This window comes from Trachymyrmex septentrionalis, unplaced genomic scaffold, assembly GCF_001594115.1.
Source record: "Trachymyrmex septentrionalis isolate Tsep2-gDNA-1 unplaced genomic scaffold, Tsep1.0 scaffold19, whole genome shotgun sequence".
Taxonomy (NCBI): domain Eukaryota; kingdom Metazoa; phylum Arthropoda; class Insecta; order Hymenoptera; family Formicidae; genus Trachymyrmex; species Trachymyrmex septentrionalis.
In genome coordinates this window covers 4,018,280-4,043,665 of record NW_017305071.1, presented here as the reverse complement: position 1 = coordinate 4,043,665, position 25,386 = coordinate 4,018,280, and the positions used below count along the sequence as shown (strand labels likewise).

General features: G+C 31.6%; 3 protein-coding genes across 4 annotated transcripts in view; all 3 read left to right on the top strand.

Annotated features, from left to right (window-relative positions):
- The window catches only part of LOC108747025, a 10,833-nt gene extending 6,730 nt beyond the window's left edge, over positions 1 to 4,103 (top strand). Inside the window, exon 4 of one of the 2 annotated variants that reach the window (XM_018484237.1) lies at positions 3,806 to 4,103. In XM_018484237.1, coding sequence (XP_018339739.1) covers positions 3,806 to 3,866 — 61 coding nt within the window. In that variant the 3' untranslated portion in view covers positions 3,867 to 4,103. Of the gene's footprint in view, positions 1 to 520; positions 758 to 3,805 lie in introns of those variants that run through there. The other variant, XM_018484236.1, reaches the window with a different exon arrangement.
- A 1,127-nt stretch (positions 4,104 to 5,230) lies between these two features.
- Positions 5,231 to 7,874, top strand: LOC108747037 (NADPH:adrenodoxin oxidoreductase, mitochondrial). The gene is made up of 4 exons (XM_018484268.1): positions 5,231 to 5,671; positions 5,912 to 6,130; positions 6,540 to 6,755; positions 6,919 to 7,874. The coding sequence occupies exons 1-4, from the start codon at positions 5,546 to 5,548 to the stop codon at positions 7,777 to 7,779; spliced, it is 1,422 nt and encodes a 473-aa protein (XP_018339770.1). The 5' UTR covers positions 5,231 to 5,545; the 3' UTR covers positions 7,780 to 7,874.
- Positions 7,875 to 8,460: 586 nt separating this feature from the next.
- On the top strand, positions 8,461 to 11,042 carry LOC108747038 (tRNA-splicing endonuclease subunit Sen2). Its single transcript, XM_018484269.1, has 6 exons — positions 8,461 to 8,584; positions 9,093 to 9,264; positions 9,330 to 9,480; positions 9,634 to 10,293; positions 10,505 to 10,665; positions 10,770 to 11,042. Exons 2-6 carry the CDS (start codon positions 9,100 to 9,102, stop codon positions 10,941 to 10,943), a joined length of 1,311 nt encoding a protein of 436 aa, XP_018339771.1. The 5' UTR covers positions 8,461 to 8,584; positions 9,093 to 9,099; the 3' UTR covers positions 10,944 to 11,042.
- Positions 11,043 to 25,386: the final 14,344 nt, after the last annotated feature.

Here is a 25,386-nt window from a genome sequence, read left to right as displayed (position 1 = left end):
GCTAACGTATATGTTAACTATCTCAGTGTTCTAATATCGTATTATAATATTAGCAGCCCCCATTCGTAGATTGTCCAGAAAAAAATATATAAAAATTGTTTCTTTCTATAAATATAAGTAAAAAAAATTTGTTATCTATATTTATTTAAAGAATTTATATTAAATCAAAATTAAAATTAATATCAATATGACTCTAATCTGACAATCTATGTAATAAATCGAAGTGCTAGACATTTAACCATGAAAATTTGCACAAGTGTATATACACCTAAACAAGGCGACAAGAAAAGATTTTTCTTGCTACGTTCTATAATATTTAAAAACAAAAAAAGAAACGATAATTCTGAGACATTTATCGTAGTTTGCAAATTTTCATGACTATTTGCAACAATGGCTATCCTACGTGTATACGCATGTGCATCTCGTCTGCAAAATAACGGCAAGCGCACGCAGCAACAGTACGCAGTAGTGCGCACCGAGCATGTCCTGACCTCGGGTTTTTCTCGGTTTTGCTCCACAGTGAGGATTACTACGGTGACCTAGATCTGAAGAGCATCCGGAAGAGCGAGCTGCTTGCCGGCATCCAGAGTGAGCCCAGAAAGCCGAACCAGGCCCTCAAACCTAGGCCCACAACAGTAGGAGGGCCCACGAGGCCCTCACCCATCCAGGAATAAATCCTGATTTACCTCGCTCTTTCTCCTTCCAAACCTTTACTTTTTCGAACTCTCTTTTCCTTTCTATTTCTTTCTGTTTCTCTTTTTCTTACTACTTTTTTTTTCTTTTCATACATTCTCTCTCCCTCTCTCTCTTTCTCTCTCTCTCTCTCTCTCTCTCTCCCCCCCCTCTCTCTTTCTCTCTCTGTTGCTACCATTTAATTTTATCGAATTTTATCGTTTAATACAAATTATTGCAAAATCTAGATCATAAATTAATCATAAATAGCACTCCTTTTTACAATGAATGGTGAACTTTTATTATAATATAATTCTGAGAGTCATATTTATATGCTTAAAAATTCAGAAAAAGAATTATGTTCCATCTTTTAATAAAATATAAAATATTAAAAATGTATTCTAAATAAAAAATTTAATTTTTCTTTAAGTTTATATAATTTTATTTTAATCCTCTATAATTCAATAATAACAAAAATATTGATAAATTTATTGAAATCTTGTTATATCTTCTGTATAATGCTATCTCTTTAATCTATTTACATTTATATCGATTTTATGCCAATGTAAATTATATCAAAGTCAATTTCTTTCTTCCTGTTCCTCTTTTTATATCCTCTTTCTCTATTTTTGTTTATTGTTTCATATCTTCCTCTTATTTCTTCTATATTTTTCACTTCTTTTTTTCTCTCCTTCTTTTATCACGCATAAACATACATTTGCATACACATACACAATTGAAAAAATACAATCCTGATTAGATAAAGATTTCTCCGGAGAAGAAGTGAATAGCGGCCCACAAGAATCGATCTCAAAACGAAATTTCAAAGCAAATCCCGCGAAATTCTGAGAGGACATGAAATGCACGATCGAGCTGTTATAAATATTCTTGAGAAATTCTCTCTCGTCACCTTAATTACTCGTCATTATATAATTGTCTTATAATTTTTTTTCTATAATTGTAGAAGAAAACACATACACACAATTAATTAATATGACGAGTAATTGCAAATTTCGAGAATTCACTTAAAATTCTTTGTCACTTGTATATTACATTTTGCAATATAGTAATACGAGTGATCACTATAAAATCTAATAATGTAATTATACTTATCAGAACAAATTTCTGAAAAACTGACAAAATGTCTTAAAATTAATATACTTAATCTGTTGCAATTTTCTAATAGGCACAAAATTAGTTATAGTTTATAATATTTAAGAATTCCCCTTAGGTTTAACAAGACTAAATTTAAATTTTTCATTGCTGCTGATACAATGTTTAATTGATAATAATTAACATTGATACAGCATAAAATTCCTCGGAAAATTTCCTGACAAATGCTCAAAAAATTAATCTTCCACAAAATTTATGTAAATTGTGACGCCTCATCGGTGATTTTTTTTTTATCAACTTCTCTTTTATATAATAAATAAAAAATTAATCTTCTCAACTGTTTCTAATCTATCCACACACTCTAAACTATTCCTAATCTAGCTTTTTTTCTGTCTTTTTTGTCTTTTTTTTTCATTAAAGTGAGAATAGGAATTAAAAACTTGTAATTTCGCATGAAAACAATTGAGGATCATTTTTACAAAATTGTCAATTTTCTAAGAATATATAAATATTATATTTTGATTATTTTTATGATCATCTTGTCACTGTACTGATTTATTTTAATGTACATAGTATTAATTTTTGTTTATATAATATATATAATTATAAAGATGATCGATAAAATACTTCCTAAAAATTATTATTGTTGCAGAACATACATAAATTTTATAAAAATTGTTCTCTATAGAAGTAAGACAATTAAAAAAGCTAAATTTAACGAAATTACACACATTTTAATTCCTGAATAAGACACACGATAATAAAGAAAAGTGGAAAAACATCAGTTATGTCATGTATGACACTGAAATCTATCAGATTCGCGTAGTTAACAATCCACGATGTGATCCATATGTGTGATCTATACAGTTTAGAAATCTTTTCAACTCTAATAATTACTATTAAGTAAGCAAAATCAGATTTGTCGTGTATCTTTAAGTAAGATGAAAATTTCATTAAATAAAAGAGAGAAAATTCTTGAAGACTTCGACTTATATTTTCACCACATATTTCATGTTAATGTTAAAATTTTATTTATAATATATAATTCCATAACCTACCTCTTTATATAATATTAAAACAATTTGATTCTAAGATCTAATTATATAATTAGAATTAGACGGAATTCTAAAAGCTATTTATTTAATGCTAATGCTGCATTATGTATTATATATATCAGAAAAAAATTAGATAGCCTAAATTAGATAACATTTGATATTAAACGTGTGGTGAGAATATAAACAATTTTTCTATCTATTTCCTATAAATTCCTATATCTCCTAATCTACTTTTATCAATCATTGACACATTTTTCCATTTGTAATTTTTAATATATTTAATGATTTCTTAGCACATTCTCTGTGTAGTCATTTGCATGAAACTATTATCTAATGATGTACATAAGTTAATTGTAACGTATGTAATGTACATGTATACATATATCAATCACAGCCTGAAAATCTTAACTTAAGCTTAAAAATTGGCATGAGTCGAATCTGTATATATCGAATTAACTTTGATTACAACTGAAGTGTCATTTGAAGAAAATGTACATTATATTTCATGAAAGAAACTTGTTTGTATCAGATGTATATAATGTCTCATGTATATTGTATTTCAATCTTGACAAATTACGAATTTTTTTTATTTACTTTAATAAAAACTATCTGCTTTAATAAAAAAAATGTAATTGCACATTTAAAAAAATCAAGATCACGCTCAATATTGCATGAAGCAGAAAATTAGGAATCAAATTAAAACGTCAATCAAATTAATTAAGTTAAAATTAATTAAGACCGTTATTTCTTTTCTTTCTTTTTGCGAAATTAAGTTTTTTTTAAATATGATGATCAATTCTACAATTTCTAGAATTCAGACTCGATTAAATAAAAAATAACAAATCAATGTATAGTTTTACGCGAAAAACTCACATAAAAAATTATTATTTAAATCGTACTTCAAATCTTAAGATAATCATATGTTACTCATCAAGTCATATGGAATATTTCCATACATTTCTCAGCCAAGACTATTATGGTGACGTGGACTTGAAGGCTCTACGCAAGCTAGGCTACAGGAAATAGAAGCGTTTGCATGCAAGCATTGCACTCACCGGCGACGAAAGCTGCAGTACATCCGCGGAAAGTCGGCTGCAGAAAGTCAATCGTTGACAAAAGGAAAGAAGCAATCGCAAGACAACACACACCTCCTGCAAATTATGTTCCATAAAATTATATTGTTGTCACCCGGATCGCCATGTAAATAAGCTAAATCGAATAAAAGACGTGAGAAAGTGTAGAAATACATGTTGGAAACAGAAACATTTGTGTTTACAATTTTTTTGTTGCCCTTGGATTCAATATCTTCTAAAAAAATTTTGGAAAGCATGTACTTAATTAATATAATAATATCATAATAATTACTTTCCATTTACATAAAAACTCACATAATTCTCAATTATAATGTCATAACTTAGATGAACACATTTCTTTTCATTCTAATAAATGATCCAACTGAATTTTTATCAATAATCAATAATCAATAAAATTTTATAATATGTAGGCACAGATGACATTGGCCTAGAAGATATATTACGAATAATAAAGTGTGTATATTTGAAAACCCATATATGTGAAACATTATAGTCATAGATCTGGTTTTGCCTCTAGACATGGGGGGGAGTTGGGTTAGACCTCGCTTCGCGTGGAAAGTCTCCTTTATTTAAAAACATAAATTTTCTGCTTTAAAACAAGAATTTCCTTATTTAAAAACACAATAATTATATTATTGTAATAAAAAATAATTTGCGTTTTTAAAGCAGAGAATTTATTTCATTGAAGCAGAGTCTTGTTTAAAAGATTTTATTATTTAACACGGTTTTATTATTTATTTTTTAATGGATAACGAGTTACGACTAAAACTTTTTCAAAGTCACTTAGAATTATGACCTTGATAATATATGTCAAAATCATCGAAACTAGATTCCCTTTTGTCAATACTTACCGCGTATTCTTAATTGATGAATAATTTTTAACAGATTATATTATTATTATTATTATTATAAAAACAACTTTATGTACTTTTAATTTATGAAAATCATTATATTGTGTGCATTAACTATTCTCTATATACCTAGCTATTACATATATAAAACACATAATCGAAGTTATTAGTTTCAAATCGACACGTCGTTAAGAACGTCGTAAACAAAAAGCATCCATTAAATATCTTAGAAACAATACAAAGACATCATATTGTTAAATTCCCTAGTTCGCCTTCACTAGCTGGACAAAGCGGCTAGAATGCTTGCTGAGCGATTGAATGTGATTGGTTGGATCTGTAAGTAACAACCAATCAAGTTCATTTGCTTGGCAAGCCAATTAGCCGCGACTTTGTCGACTTAAACTCATGTAATGCCACGTGCGCACTTAACAAAACTAACCTCAAAGTCAAAGGGACATGCTCCCGAACTTTCGTTCAATTCTTATTTTCTGATAACTTTATGCGGTAATATTTTAATCGAACAGCGAATATGACACGAGCTAATAAATACTTCCAGATCCATTGTATTTGCTTGTTTTATAGAAACAGAAATAATTATTTTGCAATTTACTACATAGAACAGTGATCAAGATTCTGCCTCCTAACATTTTCACGGACTGTTCTAATTCTAATAACAGAGCAGCGTTCGAGAGCTCAACAATTTTGTCGAAACGTATCATAAGTGAAACTTAATTTTGAATCAACATTACCACATATAAAGATGAGATGCAACATTCTTAAGAGTTGTACTCGTTTATTATGTACTGTAACACAACAATCCGTACCTCAGATATGCATCGTCGGTGCAGGTCCAGCGGGCTTCTATGCAGCTCAACAGTTACTGAGGGTAATATAACATGTGTGTATAATATACATATACAAAATAGATTAATTATAATTAATGATAATGTCTTATTAATTGTTCCAAAGACATGCATATTCCATAATATTATAAGTATTTTATATGTAATAAGTAGAATAGTATAAGTATTTTGTATGTATATAAGATTATCTATTAAATAATTCTTATAAATATCGTATATAGAATAAGGAAATGAAAATAAAATTTGTATGAAATTGATAACAGGATTCAAGCAACGCAATAATCACCATTCTGGACAAGCAACCAGTTCCCTTTGGTTTAATACGCTATGGGGTTGCTCCAGATCATCAGGATGTGAAGAACGTCCTCAATACATTTCACAAAATCGCAACCAATCCACGTGTTGAATTCCTGGGCAATGTTAGACTTGGCATCAATATTGATGTCAACTATCTGCGAAATTTATATGATGCTGTGTTATTGGTATGTTTGGTATTCAAAATGAATTGTATTATCGCTTAACTCATGTAATTAACACTTTTATTTCCTGAATTCATCACCTTATCTGTGAGATATAAATAGCTTCGCTTATATTAAATATTATAATTTCAATAATGTAAATTATAATAAAAAAAAGGATTAACTTTTATAATCAGCAATTAAATTTATTTAAATACTTTTGAACATATTATAAATTTTTTGTAACTACTAATTTTATATTTACATATTTTTATTTATTATATATAATACTTTTAATAATATAAGTATTACAATTATTAATTTTTAAGTATCAAGTAATCATATCAATTCAAAATCTAATTATTTATTCTAATTAATATTAGTATATGCCAAATCTTTGTAATTAATAATTACTTTTTGATTTTTATTCCAGGCTTATGGCGCTCAAGAAGATCGATTTCTCAATGTACCTGGTGAGCACTTAAACAATGTAATATCAGCCCGGCATTTTGTTGGTTGGTACAATGGACTGCCAGATGATAAAGATCTGAAGATTAACTTAGATGTAGAAGAAGCAGTTATCATAGGTCAAGGCAATGTAGCCATAGATGTGGCGAGGATTCTTTTAACGCCGGTCGACAAGCTCAAGGTGATACCTAAATCTCTAGCGTTTAATTTTTAATTAAAAATTTTCTATCAGAGAAGAATGTGGATAACGACAAAATAACATAAGAATTCTAAAGATTAAATTATACGATTAAAAAAATATTTTTTAATTTTATCAATTGAAATCTCTCTCTTGGTTATTTTAGAATACTGATATTACATCGTATGCCTTGGAAGCTTTAAGTCGCAGTAGAGTGCGAAAAGTCACCATGGTTGGACGAAGAGGACCTTTGCAGGCTGCATTTACAACTGCAGAACTGCGGGAAATTCTGAAACTGCAAGACTGTAAAACTTTTTGGCGGGAGCAAGACTTCGAAAACGTACAGACAATTGTACCGACTTTAGATAGACCCCGGAAACGATTAACGGAACTCATGTTGAAGTCTTTAGAAGAATCCAAGAATGACTCGGTGCACACAAAAGAACTACATCAGATCTTTCTACGCAGTCCCATCGAATTTCATGGCAGTAAAGAATTACACAGCATCAAATTTGCTATCAATCATTTACGAGGAGAGATGATACAAAATCAGGTAGCCGAGATGACCGGCGAATTCGAAGAGATCCCATGCGGTCTGGCTCTACGCAGTATCGGTTACAAGACCGAGCAAATATATAAGGCTATACCATGTAATGCAAAGATGGGATGCTTGGAGAACATTAACGGTAAGATTGAAGAGAGAAACGGTGAGCGAGCACCTCTCTATGTCGCAGGATGGGCAGGAACTGGTCCAACTGGGGTCATTCTTACGACTATGAGAAACGCTTTCCAAGTCGCTAGATTAATATACAATGACTTGCCCTCCAATCTGAAAGGAGGTGACGCCAGACGCGAGTTGTGCTATGAGTTGTGCAATAAGAACTTGGTCCAGACTGTGTCCTATGAAGATTGGCTGAAGATTGATCGCGTTGAACAACAGCGCGGTAAGCAGCTGGGGAAAATACGGGAGAAGATAGTCAGCGTGCATGAAATGCTGAAAATCGCTGAAAATCACATACATAGATAAAGGACCGATTTAGTACGAGTACATTTTTCCCAAAGACTAAAAAAATTAATTTAAAATTTTATTTTATACTTGAAACGAGAGAGAGTGAGAGAGAGAGAGAGAGAGAGAGAGAGAGGGGATGAAGAAAAGATTTTTTTTTCTCGAATTCTGTATCAACAAGTTTAATAAAACTAGAAGGATTTGATTGTACACATTTTGCACACATCGCTAATTAGTAAAACAGTAAAAAATTACTAAGCATCGATCGATGTGAATGATGTGTGCAATCGGGAATATAGGTTAACGAAATCCTCTTATATTCTGATCAGTTATAATCGGATTTTATCTGCGAAATATATATTTTTTATGTACTTTTATAATAAAATGTAGAGACTATGTCTGATCAGAGAGGCTCCAGTACACAAATAATTTCTATTTATAATTATATAAAAAATTATATCTCTATAATGTGAGCATTGATTAATTATATAAGTAATTAATCAATGATCACATTATAGAGATATAATTTTTTGTATACAAGTTTTTATATATATATAAAAATATATACAGATTGTAATATTATATGACTAAATAGTTGAATAATGTTCTGCTATTTAAATGTAATGATGCAGATTAAGTAAAGGTCTGTTTTTTTATAATTGAATATATAACTTACACCTTTGTTTGAAACTTAGCAAAAAAGAAAGTTTTAGTTGATCTAATGCAGCAATAAAAAACAAACCTTAGATGTCGGCACGTGTTTCACTTTTAACTTAACCTCTAAACTTTACTTCCAATCTGAAGGTATCAGCTGTTATTCGAGAGAGTAAGTTTTTTCTTTCAATAATCAGTAATGAATAGTATAAACATGAAAATATATTTTCCTTGTTTTATATTATATTTAAAATATATTTCAAATTCTGCATAATATAATTTTTGTATAAAGAAATCAATTTTTATTTTCATATAGGTTATTGTTATATCTTTTATATGAAATTAATCATTATAACGTTTATATAAAGTTAATTGTTATATCTTCGTGAAAAATCACATCTCTTACTTAAAAGAATTATTTATTATTTAGCATTGAAATTGATTTATTTTTTAACCAAAGATTAAGCTCTGAGTTACACTCTTAATTTAATTTTTGAAATTTATATTCCATTATATTGCAATTAGTTGCGAGTTGTTAGCAGTTTATTTGTTTATTAATTTTTGTAATAATTAATTACACAATACAAAAATTTATAACTCTTTTCAGCAGATATCTTACAAAATATTTGAATGATATAACTAATACTTTTCCAAAATTTCATGTTGTTATCTGCTTGTAGTTAAAACATGGATCTGCGAGAACCAAAAAGGAAAAGAACAAAATTAAAGCCACGATTACCATTTCCCATTCTATTGAATGAAACACAAGAATGGCCAATGTATACCGCACATCTCACAGATGTAGGATCTTGTATAATTGAACCTGAAGAGATGACAGCAGTACATTCTATGGTAAAGTTAAATTTTATCAGAGTAATTTTTCCTACGAACGCTAGAACAAATATTTGTGTTTGTAGGGATTTTTTGGTAAAGGATCGTTGTCACGTAGTTATCCATCATTTGGCAAAGCAAGGTACGGAGCACCACCAGTTGTTCGGAACAGACAGTGGCTTTGCAGACAAAAATGGCTTAAAGAAGTTCAAGAATTGAATTCTACCGAATACAAAGGTGTATAATAAAAAATATTTTGTGACTTATATAATATATCTCGTTTTAAAGTATTATATGAATAAAAATAACACCTTATAAAATAATATCTATAAAATAATAAAATATAAAGATGATATTGAAATATAGTGGAAATTTATTATGTAATTGCAGATGATAAAGCAATTGCTCAATACGAGGAAAGAAATATCCCGGATGAAGAGAACATTGGCGATATCATTGAAATTCCATCAAATTCTATTGAAAACGGAAGCAAGCGGAGAAATGAGATAGACACAAAAAACACAGAGATCGATGAAGTTACTCTAGATTCCGCAGAGGAAGATGACATATGTGTCATTGTTAATAGAGACTCTATTCAATATGATAACGCTGAAAGCTCATCAAGCACTCATGATGATAAGAACAGCTCAGAAGACAGACTGGAGGAGGAAGATCACTGGAAATTATATAACGATTTTAAAAACGATTGCATGAACGAGGATGACGATCAACATGGAAAATTATTAGTGTTGCCAGATAGCGATTCAGACACTGAGAATTATTTAAAAAATATTAAACCAAAAATCGAAAACGAAGGTTTTCCTATTCGAGAGGCTTTGCATCTCACCTTCGAAGAGACCTTTTTCCTTCTTTTTGGATTAGGTTGCTTGCAACTGATTCACTTCGACGGTAGTTTGCTAGACATCAACAGCGCATGGTTGTACTTTTGCAAAGAGAAGCCAGATTTTATACAGAAATATGTAGTTTACCATTATTATAGGAGCAAAGGTTGGGTTGTCAAGCCTGGCTTAAAATATGGTGGTGATTTTTGTTAGTACTTTTTTAATTACTTGTTCTTTGAAAATGCATTATAAAATGCTTTTATATTATAATTTTTTTATATTGACAGTATTTTGTTATTTTTAAAATCCTTTTTCTCTTTAATCTTTTTTTTTTTTTTTTTTTTTTCTTTTCATAATATTGAAAATATTTTTCTTCGTTTTGCGTTATTATTATTTTATTCGAAATACGTTTGTTTCAGTGCTTTATAAGGAGGGACCATCATTTTATCACGCTTCTTACATCGTTATAATAGAAGTAGCAGATGCAGACTCTTTAGTTATAGATTCTACTATGTCTTCGCGGTCCATAACATGGAATAATTTGTTTGGATTGGAAAGACTGTCCGAAACTGCCGCTAAGGTAAAGGTGGATTTATCTATTACATATATGTGATGGATTTAGAGAAAGTTACTTCTAATTTTCTACGAAATTTTTAATTTATTTTATGTTTGTGCAAATAACAGGAAATACTTTTCGCACAAGTTTTATGGCCGTCATCAGTATCTCGAGATATCAACATGACTAATCCCGAAATACTTTCCGAATTCACAGTAAGAGAATTACTTTGGCGTAGATGGAATCCGAAACAGCATCGAGAAGATATTCCCATCGAAGAAGAGGACGAGGATTCGTACTAAATTTTTAAATTATTTACGTTATATTTATCTTTCAAATCTTGTTTTACAACGACCCTATAAGTTATTTTATATATAAATTTTTTATCACATTAAGACTGCAGACACATATTGATATATGTATATATAATTTCTTTATTAATAAACTATGTATATATGTTGCATTAAAATATAGTATGGATCGTCATATAATGTTTTATAAAAAAGTAAATGATCTTTTTAATAAAAATAATTCCTTATAGATTTCCTAATTGCACGATATAAGCATATATAAAAGATTATTTTTGTATTTATATTGTAATAATTGTTGATTGTCACAATATATCATCAATAATGCATTCAATAAGCATTTTAATAGTGCAAGAATTGCATAAGATATAATATCTAAAATTAATTACGCAGATTATTTTATTGCAACCAAATAATCTATATGATTAACATTATATTATATTTACATATTATTACATATAGAAATATTAATGTCTAATCTCGAGGTATTTACACATGGAATAACTGAGAGTTATCGATGTTACTAAATCTATCGATAAAAGTGAGAAATTCAGAAAATGTTAACCATATTATGAGATATTTATATAAATATTATGTACAATGCATATACATAATATCGATCATAGCGTAATGGAATAGTATTAAATCTCTGAATTCTATGCGAAGCATTCCGAGCACTCAGCGCAGTGTTAAGCCGAATCGAATCCGTGTCTTTATCAGCGATAGGCGATCCGCGAGGAGATATCGTTTGCGGTACTCACCAAGTGAAAGCAAACTACGATCGCGAGAGCCCTCGCGACACAGTCTCAGGGCTCCATGCAGTCAGTCTGAGGTGAGCTGGGAGCTGGCATGCCGAGTGCCGTGCACCGTGAGTTGTCAACGAGTTAAACATCTTCAAATCAAGCCGAGGATAATTGCGTTGTGCGCGATTTGGTATGTAGAAAACATTCAGACACTCCACTTTGTTATTCCTGTCAAATCCCGCGTGGCGTAATGGGATAACTGTTAAAAGTCTCTGTGCTTATATCATTTAAAATTTCTATATGTTATATGATATTGCTAAATAATATTATATTTTGATTTTATAACAGAAATATGTTTATTAATATTTTATTCTTTATATATATACATATATATATGCGTGCGTGCATGTATATTTTTCTTTATGCATATTTTATCGTTTTCTATGTCATATAAGAATTTATCTTATTCACATTTTTTTTCTATATAGGATTTAGTCTCTAATTTTTTTTAGAATATAACACTAATATTTTTAGTTTAATTATATATTTTTTTTACTGTTTTTTTTTAAATCTAATAAGTTTATAAAATTAAATTTTTATTATTACAAATTAAAAACTTATTGTTTTTATCATTGACAGTTAAAAATTAACTGCAACACTTAAACAACTTTGTATTTTTTGAAATCATATTTATAAGAAGTGTCAATCGGTTAACTTTAATTGTTTGTGGAAACAATATCAAAGTGAATATGTAATGGAGGTGTTGAGAGACATTTTAAAACATTTGCGTTATTTATTAAGCAGAAAGAGATGATACTCTTTTTATATATGTGTAGTTTGATTTAAATTTCGCGCCCAGAAAATTGTAACCCGGAAATCAGTTAAATTAAATTGAAATAAATTGCGAAATTTAAAACTTTTTGAAATTCAAATTTTGCAATTTACTTCATTAAGTTTTGATTCGCGTTTTTTTTTCAACTTGATCGAAAGCACTTAGAATAAATTAAAAAAAGAAATAACGTACGGAGTACACTCATGCACATGTACGGTGTACACATCGTGTTTTCGGCATGTAAGATGTTTGAGGACAAACGATCAGGGCAACTAATGAATAAAGAATCGTGTCACTTTCATGTAAGCTGAATACGAGAGAAAGCGCGAGAGAGTATTCATCCGTATCTGCGTTTAATTTGTAGAAGCAGAGATGATGCGACGAAATTTTCAAATTAAGAAAGTAAGAACTAAACTTCTTTAATTATTGCAAGAGAGATTGAACTTTTAACGCGGCAGAGAGAGTGTTTTGACTTTTTTAAAAATTCAAAGAAATCCATTCAAAAATTTAATTCTCTTATCAATATAATAATATTAATTTGATTTATTAAAAAGACGTTTAACAAGAAAATCAATTGTTTCATTTCTTGAAACTCTAAAAGATTCGTAGTTGCTTTTTAATAAAATTTCGATTGTAAGATACATATTTAAATACAGATAATCTAGCATTTTTATTGTATTATTATAATCGTATATATGATTCCACTTTTTTATCGTGTTACATTAACTTTATAACAGCAATAATTGCTCTGACAAATTTCTAAATAACTATGATTGTAACGCATTGTATCTGAAATCTGCAGAAAAAATCCAATAACAAACGGGAGATTTTCTCAAAAACGTCTCATTTTATTTACGTAAGAACGATATTCTTAAAATGTGATCCCGGACTAAAATTCTCCAACCAAAAAGAACGAAGAATACTGTCTACAAGATACATATAGATCGCAGAAATATTTCTTACGATCGCGCGCCATAAACGGACGAGTGAATGTCATCCTCGTCTCACGATTCGCCTGGGAATTCAGTCGCATCCGAGACAACGATGCATTCAGCAACAAATAAACTTGCTGTCCGATAACATCAAAATTACCTGAAGCAAAATTTTGAACGAGTCACTTCGACCTTTAATCATCTGCCTTTCAGTGGAGAATTCGAGATGGATGAACCGGTTAATTGATTAAAAAAGAGAAACAAATAAATTGTTTTAAGGCTTTAATTATATGACAGTATTTTTTATATCATTATACATATATTCATTAAATCACGTCCACGATAATTCGCTAATTTTTAAGATAAGGAAGTTTTCTTCTTAGAGAAAGAAACACACATTGGACAATGTCTATAAAAAATATTTTTATTGATAATTGCTCTTATGAACTTATTAATTATTATTTTCTTTATTATTAATTATCAGAAAAATAATAATTAAGATAATAATTAAAAATAATCAATTCTTTCAATTGTTGAAGCTGTTATTGTCACTCTTGATGCATTTGTCTATCACTTTGATACTACCTTGTATAATCGAGATGTAACCTCGACGAGGAAGATAGTGGACACCCTGTATATCCCTTAACCATAAAGCTGAACGAGATTCAAGTGAAAGTGTATAACTGTTTGCACCGTCTATACATTCCCTACGGCATCCTTGCGTCGAGGTACTCTTGGTTGTAATTGGGATATCGCTTATGTTACATTGCGTTATATTACGTGCGCGGTACTTCTGATGTGCGGTAAAAATGCGTGAAAAAACGAGAGTTACTGTATCGATTAGCATATTTCGGAACAAAATAACTTTCACTCAGATCTGATAAATTTTAAAACTGTAGTTTCAGCTTTTGAAATCAAAATTTAATAATCTTTTAAGTCTCAAACCACATCTCTGTTAAAGAACAAATAACTTAGGCCCGTTTCTCCCAATGTAAGATCAAGTTTAATCATCTCGGTTCAACTTACTTTTTATTTTTTCACATTCCTAGAAAAAAATGTTTATGCTTATGAACAGTTAATTGAGATTAAAATTAAACTAAATCGATAGAAACCGGCATTAATGTCATAAATGAAAAATAATCCTTTTCTTTAATTGAAGCCTGAAAAAATGATTATTTGTAAATATCGTTCAATTAATTATTATTATCCTTTTAAAATTTCTAAGTATGATTTATATTTTATAACAATGTGATAATGATCAACAATTATTTCTAAGTATAACAAACAACTACAATTTACACAATTTAACAGTAAATTATCATTTACAGATGTAATCACAGATGTAAAAAAAGTGGCAGTAAAAAGTGAAGTTTCAGAATAAAGGCAAGAATTCCAATAAATTCTAAATTATTACTTTCAGATAAGACCAGTCTTACGCTTAATATTTATTTTAATTAAACAAAAATTCATTTATATTAATAATTATTATAACTATTAACGAGAGATTATTTCAGAGACCTGGTCTTACATATTTCTTGCTCATAAATATACGCTCTAGATAGTTTATATTAACGCGTAAATTTTCAGGTTTTAGTGTTTTTACAATTTATTCGTTTCCGTTCTTATCTTGAATTCCAGTTCGACGTATTACGAAAAAGTTCGAGTAAGAAGTGTGACTTGCGATCGCCCGACATGTCGTTCTTTCGGCTCACCGAGTAGCCTATTTGATCGCGTCGGCTGTTTCCATTCGGGGCCGATGGAGAGCGATTGCTTAATGGGCATTCCTGAGAAACCTAAGCTTGCTTTCTAAGCGAGGTCCTCGGTCACGTGCGACCAGGTCCGATCCGCGCGGTATTTCTGTTCCGACACGTGCGACTTGTCGTCCGCACTCGTGATCTTACGCGCAATCCGCGTGTGCGTGCGTACGAGGGCACGTTCACTGCTCCCGTTTTCGCACACGCCCAGCGATACGCTTTTGCCGCTGCCTCGGTGTAACATAGCCGTGTGATTACCGCGAAGGGCGTAATTGCAGAACGGAGAGGAACTGTTGCAATTCTCCATTGACCCTGAACGTAACACAGATTTTTTTTTTTTTTTTAATTAGAACGGATGAAGTCGAACGCCAGATTTTATCGAGACTTGTTTTGTTCGGAAACGACAACTCATTTGTTAAAAAAATTTAATATTACGTTAATTTTTTATAAGCAAGTGTAATTTACATTATTTTTATTTTATCTAAATTGTAAACTTAGAGTCAATCTAAAATCGACCAGTTCGAATTTATATTTCTACTTGATTGTATATCAAATTTTGTATAAATGAAAGAACGGAAGAGAAGGGAAAAGCAGAAGAAATAATTTATAATTCTAGGTCGATCTGCAATTTTATCTTTGATTAATACTTGTTTCTACCAATGTAGATTAACCTTTAACCTTAATTGGTTCAACTTACTCTTCGTCTTTTTTTAATTCTTAGAACTAGAAAAAGATGACAAATTATTTGAACTGAGATTAAAACTGAATTACACTGATAGAAACGAGTATATAAGTGGTATACTCCATCTGATCGCTCAATTTTAGATCTTGTTTTATATTCGATGAAACGTAATTTTACCACTCCGCACGCACGCTGTTACCTCTCGAACTATAGCGCTCTCTTTCATTTCGCACGAGACCCGGTCGTTGTGGTAAGAGTATAATTACGAGTTAGCGGCTCGTGCGTTTCCAACGCGATGCTCTCACGGGAACGAGTGCAATTTTACATGGCGTTAACGGTTGTATTACGTGTGCACTTACGCTGGTGGAAAGTAAGATAAAATTCGTCGAACAACGTACGCGCACATGCAGGGAGGTTTCCGAGTGAAATCCGCTGGCTTCCGCTTCCGACTCGATCTTGCCGCGTCTTGTCGCGGATCAGCTTAGATCCGCGACGAGGGAGAGAAATGGTATCTGGGTCGATCGACCGCAAGTCGCGTGATCAGGAAACAATTAAGGAATAACCAGCAACGCTGGTTTGCCATAAGCGGCAGGGAATTTACACACATTGCTAAATCGCACGTACCTGCTGTCGCATGATATCTTAATGCACGTTTCTCTCCGTTTTTTTATCCAATGATTATGTGCAAGATATCTTACTAATGAATTAATAATAAGTTTTATAAATGTAAACAAATGTGAGAAAGATGTCTGGTTGAAAAAAAAATGGACGAACGGGAAGATTCTGATTATCACTTTGAATTCCAATTAATTTAATCAGACATTTTTCTTAATATGGAATATATATACTCTCCGATTATAGTCGTAAATCAACTTTGTAGACCGGTCTAACCACTTCCAGTTTACTTTATCGGTTAAATTGATCGATGAAATTTTAGACTCACCAATTGCAAAACTCAAAACTGATTGTACTATTTTGTTTTTTTTTTTTTGTCATTTCTGAAAATTCATAATTCATCTATGTAAAATATAATACTTTTAATTAATAATTAAGTAGTACGTTTAATTAAAATATAATTAAGAAATCAGGATAGAAACGAGAAGCTTTTACAGTTTTTTGCAATTGGCAATTTTTTAAATTTAATCCGATAAAGTTAACCAGAGAGAGATCGGTCCTGCCTATATTCTCAGAATAATTATTATTTATTATATTATTATTGCACAACAGTCGTTTCCTCGTTGTCTCGAAACCCCGATTTAAAGGTGTCGTTGCAAAATTCGCGACGAGTAACCGCACGGTCATTAATCCTTTCGTTGCCAAATCGCGAACAAATACTTAATCGAAAACCAGAGGCGTGCATCGCGAACTGCGTCGTAATGCGTATGGGTACTTTGTCATCCGTGAAAATAAGTCCCCGTTTTGCAAGTCCGATGCACGCGAAGGATTTTAAAAGCGTAAGTCTCTCCATATGCATTTTCTTTCCTTCTCGCGTTCGCACGAACGAGCAAACGAACGAACATTGCGAGCGATTTCTGCGAATTTCGTAAGCGAAACCTACCGACGGGGCTCCAATATCCGACGTAGTTTTGCGGTAAACTCCGACAATCTGCAGAACGGATATCGCACGATCTGGAGGCAAGAAGATATTAAAATTTGCGACACCGTTTCATTATCCTGCCGCAAATTTTAAATTTCTTCTCTTTTCAAATAACGATTTAGGCCCGTTTCCATCAATATAGATTAACTTTAATCTCGATTCAACTTAATCTTTGTCTTTTTCTAGTTCTAAAGATTGGAAAAAGAGGAAGAGTAAGTTGAACCGATGATTAAAGTCAATTTGCATAGAAATTGGCATTAATCATATTCATTTAGTAGATTAACACAAGTATTGTAATTCGCTGGAGTTGTACTCTCTAACTTCTTTGAAGTGGAATTTCACTGTAAAGAGTGAAAATTGAGCCAGTCTTGAAAAAGAGTGGCTCGATTTTCAATCTTTAAGAGTGAGATTTCACTCTTTAGAATGGAATTCATTTTAAAAGTTTTAGAGAACAAACCATCTTCGATCATTTTAAATGATAAATGTTGAACGTTGTTTCACTATAATTAATTTAATTATATTAATTTAGTTTTTATTTGTTATTCGACTACAATTAATTTAATTAATGACTCAAAGTACGTTTACTTTCATTTTTCTGGAGAACGTTCATCGAACTCTAATAAAAGCAATCTTAAGGAGGGATCAAAAAGCTAACAGAGGACGGACTGTAAGGAATAAATTAAGAGGTGATGAATTAGCAGCCGCAGGGAGAAATGTTCAAGAAGGGATCCTCTCCATCTCTTCGGCTGGTACCGGAAAGTCGCGCGACACAGGACGTTCAATTAAAAATAGTTGTCCTCGGGACAAAACTCCTCGGGAAAAAAAATCGTCGTAACAAAACCAGCGAAACCTCATGAACGGCCATGATCTCTCTGAGAAGGCGAGGGAGTCAACGTCCGCCATTTGTCGCGAAGATGCGCAGACAATGAGACTCCCGTTTCTCTGTTTTATTCCAATTTCACTTCGTCGATAAATCATCTGATGATTATCTATTTCCAAAAGAAAATTCGTACCTAGGAAGTGGATGAAACTTGTAACACGGAAATGATTACGTGACAAAAGAGACTCGGAGATATTTTGAGGGAATAACGGCCGAATTAATGCCAATAACGTTCCTGGGAAAAAGGATCAGCCATGATGTCTCAGCCGGCTGTCCGACGGTTAAAATAACGTGCGAGGATTCTCTCTCGGCAGAGAATTAACCTTTTCCAGCTAAAAGAAGAATAAAAAGTCGCATGCATGGGAAAGTGTTTTCCCGAGAATTCTCAGAGTTTGCTGAATTGTGATTAGGCTTGTCTAGAATCGTCTCGCTTAGAAGACGCATGCATAAGTAGATTGCGTCAAATGTATTATAAATTCGTTAAAGAAGAAATTATCGTTTACGTGTATTTAAACGTGGAAGAAAACTTTCCCCCCTCTCAATCATGAATTTTATCTGCTTTTAATCGGAAATTTGCGTTAAACAAGAACAGACATTTTCGGTCTTCCTTAATCAATAATTTATCCTGTCTTGCCTTATTTTGCTTATCTACTAAATGAATGATCCAATACACCGAAAAAATACTAAACTTAAAAAAATATATTATTAATTTATTAATTTATTAATAAATTAATAAAAATATTAATTTGTTTGAATAGTTTTAAGTAAATATTTACTAAATGCGAACATATATTTATTTAATAGAAGAACCATTAATTTGATGTAATTCTGATTTCATTATTTTCAGTAAATATTTTTTTTTTAGCAGAAGTAAATGTTTAGTTAGTATTATTTTAATTAGTATTATTTAAAGAAATATATGTATTTAGATTTAGGAATTCTTTTTAGTGTAGGAAATTTCCAAATTTATCTCGTCTTCGCGTTTAAGGTTCACGGCCATCATGTCAGTTCAAGCGGAGTTCAAGCAAATATGCAGACGTAATTTCGCACGACTCCATTTCTGGAGACACGTATATGCTAATGTTTTCCAACGTTATTACTTACGTTAAATGGCTTCATCTGATTTATTGCGTTTTCGGAGCGCTGCTTTCGATATATTTTCGCTTAGCGAGAAAGACATGATGGTGTTTCCAAAAGAGGAGCAATGACTGGAGGAAATCTGATTAACATACGTCGGCTGAGTGAGAAATGAAGAGACTTTCGAAAGCGAAGCAAACTGCTCGTACACTGCGGCGAATCGACAAAAGTAATATGTCAACGGTGAACAATTTTCACTCGGAAGACTCGGTTATAAAATCTCTGATAGCATCATAACGAATATGGCTGCAATGATGAATAGAATTTATACTATTTTAACTCAGATACATTATAAATTATCATTCATTATTTATTATAAATTATATGATATAATCATATTCATTACTTATTTTAGCTATTTATCAAAAAATATCCTAAATTTGTTTGCATTCCTTATTATTAAATAATTTACTATTAAGTAAAAAAAATATTAATCAGTTTTATTGAAATGTTTTATACTATTAATAATTACATTCACACGACGCCCTTATCGGATTTAATAACATCCTTAATTATGAAACTGGCTAATCACAGCTACTCCTCTGAAGAATAGAATGACTATGATTGACCAGTTTTATAACTACGGATGCTATTAAACCCAATTAAGGATAATGTAGCCATTGTGTCCAAAAATATATATAAATTATCCATTTAACTAAAAAATAATTAAGCAAATAAGTTATAGATATATTGTTTATTTATGATTAAAGTAGGAAGGCGCAAAATTCAAAGTTCGAATTTAAAGAGACAAGAAAATTGCATCGAGGGTATCTTTTACATTCATTCGAAAGGGAAAAGTATCGAAAACACAACTATAAGAATGCGTATGTAGACAGGTGATTCCTGAGGCCCGGTTGATGGTCGATGGACTCGGCGGTCTCGGGCTGACCATGATCTTGAGCGATCGAGCGGACGAACACCATTCCTGCCGTTGATGACCGGTTTTCAGCATATTTTGAGACGGGCTTTCGCCCAGATCGTTACTCTTGACCACGAAATGTACGCTCACGGACGTAATAAATTCGGTCTCCAGCACATTGTTCAGTCGCTAAGTTTTATCAAGATGGAACAATCATGTTTATGACGCGACAATCCAAAACTCCGCAACATAAGATATATTTCCGCTTCGTTAATGTCCGACCGTTTTATTTAGATAATCCATTGTTTGCATATACTTTATAATTTCTCAATTGATATAATAAATTAAATTAGAATGTAAAGAAGTGTTATGTAATTATGTACAAAAATAGGAACTAGAAAGGGAGAGAGTTTCTCATAAAGTTAGGTATAAATTATTTTTAAACGTAAATCACTAAGGTTTCTTCTCTTCGTGCGTCATAGAATATTGCTTTGTGCATGTCGCGATTCTTTCCGCAAGAAAACACATTTTGATCGTAAGAAACAGTTGCGCGGGCGCGTGGGGAAAGGGTTCACTCGAATGCTCAGCCGAGATTTACGCACGTTGCAGCACGGTATTTCTTTTTTACAGGTCATTACACATACCACGCACGTATGTGTACATACGATAGAGTAGAATAGAGCGAGAGAGTAGGGCCACTCCTCTTTACCTTCGCGCGAGTTGGAGTATGATTCGTCATCATCGTGAACACCTTGAATTCTCGCAGTGATTATTTTCGACTATTTTGTCTCATTGTCTCAGTCTCTATATTTATTTATTTATTTATTTATTTATTTATTTATTTTTATTTATAACATATTTGTTTATTTTATTCATAACGAATTTGGAAAACTAATTTCTTCGTATTGATATTATCGTTTTATAAACGAAACAATATAAAATTATACAATTATTAATTAAAATATAAACTATATAATATATAATAAAAAAGGACGGTATATTAATTAGATAATATATATCAATTATATTGTAATTAATAATCAAATAGTTCCTCACATAACGCAATTCTCCAAATGACGTCCTGAAGACGACCATAAAATATCTTAAGATATATTTTCTATGCTTTTAACTTAAATTCCACATAAAAATACTACTATACGGATGGCGATAAATTAATATCTATCACTTTTATAGCGATGAATAGATTCTCCATTTGACAGGTTACGTGTGATCCGCAAATTCTCACGCATTTTCGCCTCGCAATAATTCGCGATAGTACTCTATCATCAGAAACAGTTCTCGCGATAGAAGCGTGGCGTTTGCGCTTTTTAGTTTCAGCTGGAGCCGTTATTTACTGCTCGCCGAGATCAAGCGCGATGCAGTCATGAGAGAACGGGTGAAAGGAGCGCTCTCGTGATTCTGCGATGCTGCGCGCCGCTACTCTGATTCCCCCGATTGCGATTCTGAGTCTCCAGGAAAAAGACTGCCGGATTAAAAGATCCCTCCTGCAAGACAGCCTCCGACGAAAGTATTTCGCGTATTTAGGAAAAGGAAAGCAGCGAAAGTGCGGTCGAGCGAGTTTTTCGCATGAAAAATGCATAAGCCGTAAAATGAATAATTATAAGAGTTCAAAAAATTAAAATACGCAAATTGCCAATGGACGATTAAGAATTAAGAACGAGAAATTTCACGAGTTCGATAATGAAAATTAACGATAAATTTGGCTGATCTCAAGCAGCCTTCTAAACGTAATCTTATAATTCAAAACTCAAGAAATTCAGATTGCACGATTAGAAAGGATGAACGATATTCTCTCTCATCGGTTTTACTAAAGATTGTCTTCACATTGCCATAGTTAGAAGAAAGTAAACCCGAGACACCCTATATAGCAATCGATGTAAAGGCACGCACTATAACGGCATACGACGCGCTCATAAGAATAGATTTTTAAAAATGATACATTACACGGTAAAAATTTTTCTCAGAATTTTTCGTATAATTTTATAACTTTCTAACATTTTTTATACGAATTGAAACATTTATCAGAAAATCTACATTTTTCCTCAGAATTTTTTATATATATTAACATATTACATTTTGTGATTTTCTCTTAACTTGACGATTTCCTTGAAATTTTATAACTCTTAACAATAATAATGATATAATATATCGTCGTTGCGCAGCTTTTTTCACCGTGTAAAATCTACGCAACGACACTAATGAAACCGTTACTGTCGTTAAGAGTTACAGGATGGAAGCATAAAGATGCATCTTTAATGTCATTTTGACGTCAAAATGACGGCAAATAACTAGGTAATAAAGAGTTACAAAATACAGGAACCTTAATGTCATTTTGACATTAAATAACGACAAATTTTTCCCATACAACAAACTAACGCTATTTGTTGTCATTTTGACATCAAAATGATGACAAATAGCGTCAATTTGTAATCTGGAAAAAAGTGCGTGCCATATTGCGCTTTTCAAGCCGCCTGTGTCAATCCGATTTAATATCGCAGATCTTGGGTGTGCCTGCTCTCCGGAGGCACCTCTTACTATTGTTTCGGGTTGTTAAAACGATTACCGGCAAGGCGGTGCTTGTGCGTTACGTAATGATCTCGTCGAGCGTGCGCGCGAGTGCGCACTTTCCTCGACGCGATTGTGTTAGCGTAGCTGTTACGTTAGTCTCACACAGGATGTTTTCCGAACGAGCTCATGCCTCACAATGCTCATGCTCGAGCAGATAGCGATCGGGCAAGAAGGAAATTTTTTAACTTACGACACTCGATTGCCTCAGGCAGTCGCGAAATTGCTCTGATCTTTCATTCTTATCACTCGCCGGCATTCAATAGCGATGAATTGAAATTCGATGGACAATGTCAATGTTTTACGTAAACGATAGTTTTGTTCACAGAGAAATCAAAGAAATAAAAATATCCGATGATATTAAAATATAAAGAATCAAGAAATATTCAACAATTGTTAAAATTTCTTATTGAAGAAATGAAGATTCAATTTTAATTAACATTTCATTTCATTTTAAATTAAATTGTAATTTAATTTAATTTAACTTATTAGGATTTAATTAATTTAAATTTAATTAGAATCTCCATTGTTAATTAGATGAAACGAACATTTGATAAAAAGAGAAATTTATTAAAATAACAATCGAATAAATATCATTAAATCCGTTTGTCGATATTACTGTCTATTGAAACCATCTCTTCCGTAGAGAAACGGAGATGTAACTCCGAGGTCGATCTGTTGCGTAGGAGAATTGATAATTAGCAATCCCTGTAAGAGATGAGCACACAAAGATAATCAACAAGATGTTATTTCTAATGAAGCAAAATCCGCCGACATTTTTACATAATCGTTAATTGTTAAGGGAGAAGGGAGAATAACGGTGCTTTGCAAAATAACACGGTAATGTGTCATATTTACGCGATTGATGTAACACGCAATTTTTATCCCGTTCCAGGAGATGGTTATAAGAGGCTGATTGCATGTTCAACTGCAATAATTACGTAATTATCTAAGAATTATAGCTCGATTCTCTCATAATCGTAGAAAATATTAAATAATAAATATAACTCACAAATTTTTCTGTTGCACAATAAAATAGAGTAAGATACAGTTATAAATATTTATAACTGTATCTTCGCCGTATTTTACAACAATATTTTTCTATATTCTCATACTTTTTTATTTTGGCGAATTCCCAGACAACACATTTGTCCAAGAATGAAACATAAGGCGTTTAAAAAATGCCTAAAAGGCATCTTAAAACATTTTTTTAAAAGACATTTTTAAGATGTTTTATGTCGATTTTAGACTTTTTGTTGTTTGGGTGGTGACGTGATATATTTTCATTGTATATATGATATAAAAAAATGTTGCTATTGTGATGTTGTTATTATGTATATTAACCACTGGACTGTCGCACGCAAAATGATTAACATAACGATAAAATTTTTTTGTTTCATATTTTCGTTGTGTTATTTCCTCTTTCAGATTCCGCGAGATTCGTGTGTCCGCTTAGGATGAGATCAGACTGAGCGCAATGACATCGAGATACTTCGTGTTTGTCGCAGCTCTAGCGTATGGTGAGTGCATTGATGTCATCTCCGAATTTTACAGAATTTTGAGTAAGATGCTTCCTGTTTCAAGGTTCACCAACTTTTTCTTAAATCTTCGATTCACTGCATCGCAAGCAAAAAATTATTGATCAAAAAGTATAACGTTTCTTTTCTTATCAATTTTTATTAATTTCCTTCAGCCTCGTATACATAAAATATAATTACATAATATTATATTATATATTCTATGAAAAGAAATTTTTATAATAAATTGTTAAGTGAATTACGACATAGAACTGATTTTTATGAGCTCGTGACTTTAGTTGCAGTGTCCGCCGCACAAGTTTATAACAGCCACTCAGAGGATGCAGTTGCAGCGATCGAGCCAGCAGCTGCAAATAATGATTTCATCACACAAACTGTCTATGGCTTCCTGGACTTCACCACGACAATCGGCAATACGGTGATGGTCTTCAGTCCTCAAAGCGCTCCTCCAGGTAACATTTGCAAAGTTTCATTCACTCGGATGATTACGTCAGAACTGCAAAAATTGAAATACGTTCAATTATTGCAATAATAATTAATAAAATTATAAAAACGATAAAATTACAAAAAAATTATTTAAAATTATTAAAAATACACTATATACATTTATAGACATTTACATCGTCATTATAATATTTTTGTGATATCTTTTACTATAAGGGTAAGTCATATCTATTTTGTAAAACTGTTAATAAAATCGTAATATCAAAAATGAATATAGTTTATGTTCGTGATAGTAAAAGTTGCTAAGATTAGCTCGTATTTTTCAATTTTTCTTTGTTTATTTTATTCTATTATCTTATTTTACTATTTTGTTCTATTATTTTTATGTTATATTATTACTCTTGCTTAATTTTTGTTTATTTTTCTATCCTGCACATACCTCCTCATCTGAAC